Below are 3,642 nucleotides of genomic sequence, written 5' to 3' on the forward strand. Positions count from 1 at the left end.
TATGTATTGCCAAATTTGAAATTTCTAAGTTAATAAAAATTAAAAAAATTTTATACATACAACTAATTATTTTTAATACCTCAGTAAAATTAATTAATTTTTAAACTCACTATTTAACAAATATTTAAATATATAAATTTAATTAAATAGCTATATAAAATTCTCTATATTAAGGGTTTATCAAGATTAAATTTTATAATAATATTAAATACATAAAATTAATATTTTTTTATAAAAAAAACTTTTATTTATATTTTTAATAAGTATCCTTATGATTTTTATCATAAAAAGGAAAACTAAAGAAAGTGGGCACAACTTTGCAGGTTTCACCAAAGTTCCTAGTTCACATGCACACGATGAAAGTGGAACACTATTAGTATTCCAATTTTGTCATTTCCAAAATAAAAGAGCAGAGGAAAAAAAAAAAGAAAAAAGAAAAGATAAAACGCCGTTGGAAACCAAATTCTGGAAACCTTGGCAGTACATCTCGAAACCCCGTTCACACTATGAACCCGTTAACCCATTGAGCGGTCAAACTCTACGTATGAAAGCGTCGACCCTCCCTCTCTCATCTCATGCATTGAATATTATGCCACCGGCTCAACCCTTGTCCGTACCAGTTGACGACCTACAATTGCCGGTCAAGTCTTCAATCCCCTTCATTAATATTAGTTCCTTCCACACTACTTTATTTTCACTCACTCTCTCTCTCTCTCTCATCTATAAACAGATCAACCCTACCTTGCTCCACAGAGTGTGCGAGTTTTTGAGATATTTTAGTGCTGAGAAATAATGAAGTGTTGTTTGGATTTGTGTTGGATTTGAGATAGTGATAGATCAACTACTATATATATATATATGGAGAAGGATAACATGGATTTGAAGAAGACTGAGGATGCTGTTGCTTTTGGATCCTCAAACGGTTATTATAATAATCCGTTGTTATTGTCGAGTGCGTTTGATTTCAGCTGTGAAGTGGAGAAAAGCTCGTTTATGGAGTTGCTGGGAGTGCAGGACTACTATAATAATAGTGGTGCTGTGCTTGATTTGCCACAGTTATCAAAAGCTACAGTTTTTCCTTTTACCACGGTTAACGCTTCTTGTGACGATACTGCTAAAGAGTGTTCTGAAGTGTTGAACCAGAAGCACCAACCTGCAACTCCGAATTCGTCTTCGATTTCGTCAGCGTCGAGTGAAGCTGTCAACGATGAACACAATAAAACTGTAGAACAAGATGATGATGATGATGATGATGATAGTGAAGAAGATGAAGGAGAAGAAGAGCAGCAGAAAAAGACTAAGAAAGAGTGGGTTTCATTTTACTTTAATTTCATTGGTTTCTCGGAGATTACTTAAAAAGTGGTTAATTTTGCTTTTTTTATTTTTAATGTTTAGCAATTAATTTTGTGGTAGTTAATTTTTACAAGGGAATGGTTGATGAAATGGGAGCAAGCAACAAATTAAAATATATACAAAGTCTTGTATGTGGGTGGTTCCATATAAAATTGAAGTGCGTGTTTTTAATGCAAGTATTTTATTTATTGTTTGGTGCTTTAGAATATGTGATGGTTGATGATATTAGCTAGCTAGGAAGATTCTATTATAAGATGAGATTTGATGGCCCGTTTGATTGGGCTTTAAAGGTTGAAGGCAAAGAAGACAAAGCAGAAGAGACAGAGAGAACCGAGATTCGCGTTCATGACGAAAAGCGAGGTCGATCATCTGGAAGACGGTTACAGATGGAGAAAGTACGGTCAAAAGGCTGTCAAAAACAGCCCCTTTCCAAGGTACCTATATTAAAGCCTTTTCAATATACCCCTACTTTTCTTCCTTAATTAATTAGCAAACTCTCAACAAATGCTAAGTATACGATTATTAACAACGAATGCCAGAATCAATTAACGTTAAATAATGTAAATTTTGGCTATTTGGACTCATTTATTATACAATTATATTTCTAAATATAAAAAATACAAGTGAAAAAGGTATTTTTAATAATAAATATTCGTCTCATTGTTTGATAAGAGGTTATAGGAATTGTATTTTTGTATATTATTTTAGGTATTCTATTCTGTTCCATCTTTGTTATATTCATAGAATTTAATTTTGATCTAAAACAGTTTTATAGAGATATCTAATTATATAATATTATGTTAATAAAAATATGAGAAAGTTTAAGAATTCAGTAATTTTATTAAAATTTACTATTAGATGTACACCATTAAAAATATTAATGATGACTAATTGATAGTTACAAATCATAAAATCTATTGGTCCTTTAATACTCCTCATTTGATATATTTAATTAAATTATCATCTAATAATTTTCAATTATCAACTTCACATAAAAATAACTGCATAAAAATATTTTTATATCAGTAATAATCACATGTGAATATGAGTTTAATTATAATAAATTAATAATAAATAAAAATATTTTATCGTATAATTATATTCAATTTTTAAATAATTATTTACGTAACAAATATAAAAATATTAACTTCACATGAATACAACTCCATACGAACTTTCACCATCTTCTATTATGAATTATGTGTGCTTAACATGTTGGTTATACTAAGTGTTTGGTTGTTGTAAAGGAGCTATTATCGTTGCACCAGTGCTTCATGTAATGTAAAGAAGCGTGTGGAGCGGTCATTTACTGATCCAAGCGTTGTGGTAACTACCTATGAAGGCCAACACATACATCCAAGCCCAGTTATGCCTCGTTCAGCCATTGCCGGCGTTGGATCTCCGATGATGCCGCCGGCTGTCTCCACTGCCAACTTGGGTTCTCTCATGCCTGGAAACTACATGTCGCACTATCATCAGCATCGCCACCACCACCAACAACTACTAGTGAATACATTGTTCTCCTTGGGCATCCCTTACAACAATAGCAACAATATTGATAACTCTTCTTTTTCTCAAGACAATGGGCTTCTTCAAGATATTGTTCCTTCACACATGCTGAAAGAGAAGTAGTAGAAAGATGCATTATGATATATATGAGATTATTGGTTCTTATTATTTTAAATTTTCGCTGACTTTTTTTTTTTTTGCTAGCTAGTAGGAGAGACATAGTTGAGAATTGAGATTGAGATTGAGAACTTGATCATCATAATTTCTGATAATCTGTAATTTTCGTTCATGATTATTATTATTATGACGGATAGATATGTTAAATTGGTAATATTGTGATCATAGTACATAATTTTGTAACCAGTAAAATTTAATTTATATTATAGTCTCTTTTTTGCGCTCATCATGATGATGTGACATGATGGGTTTTGATTCAATGCAAGGGAGAGCTTCTATTCCTCAGTGACGTCTCTTACTGGCTAATTTAATTTGCATTGCTTCCACATTTATTTACTATACTACTCTTATTACTGTGTGGAAATAGAATTGTACTCAATTTAATAAACAAAACAAGAAAAAGGAAGTGAACTTTTCTTTCATTGGGTTGGGCTGTATGTGGAAATGATAAAGATAGAGCAAAATGTGGTAAACATGCTTCTGTCCTTTGTGTTCCTTAAACATCTTTCTATTCTGACTCCTAGTTTGTCTTGTATTCTTGTTTCTTTTTGTTTAGGGAATTTGCATTGATTTCACAGAGGTACAGCAGTAAATAAACATATC

At 31.7% G+C, this 3,642-nt stretch overlaps 1 protein-coding gene across 1 annotated transcript; it reads left to right on the forward strand.

The window, feature by feature from the left end:
• Positions 1-686: 686 nt before the first annotated feature.
• LOC112776760 (WRKY transcription factor 23) lies at positions 687-3,324 on the forward strand. The gene is made up of 3 exons (XM_025820999.3): positions 687-1,307; positions 1,644-1,787; positions 2,601-3,324. The coding sequence occupies exons 1-3, from the start codon at positions 859-861 to the stop codon at positions 2,983-2,985; spliced, it is 978 nt and encodes a 325-aa protein (XP_025676784.1). The 5' UTR covers positions 687-858; the 3' UTR covers positions 2,986-3,324.
• Positions 3,325-3,642: the final 318 nt, after the last annotated feature.

Source organism: Arachis hypogaea, chromosome 19 (assembly GCF_003086295.3).
Source record: "Arachis hypogaea cultivar Tifrunner chromosome 19, arahy.Tifrunner.gnm2.J5K5, whole genome shotgun sequence".
NCBI classification, from domain to species: Eukaryota; Viridiplantae; Streptophyta; class Magnoliopsida; order Fabales; family Fabaceae; genus Arachis; species Arachis hypogaea.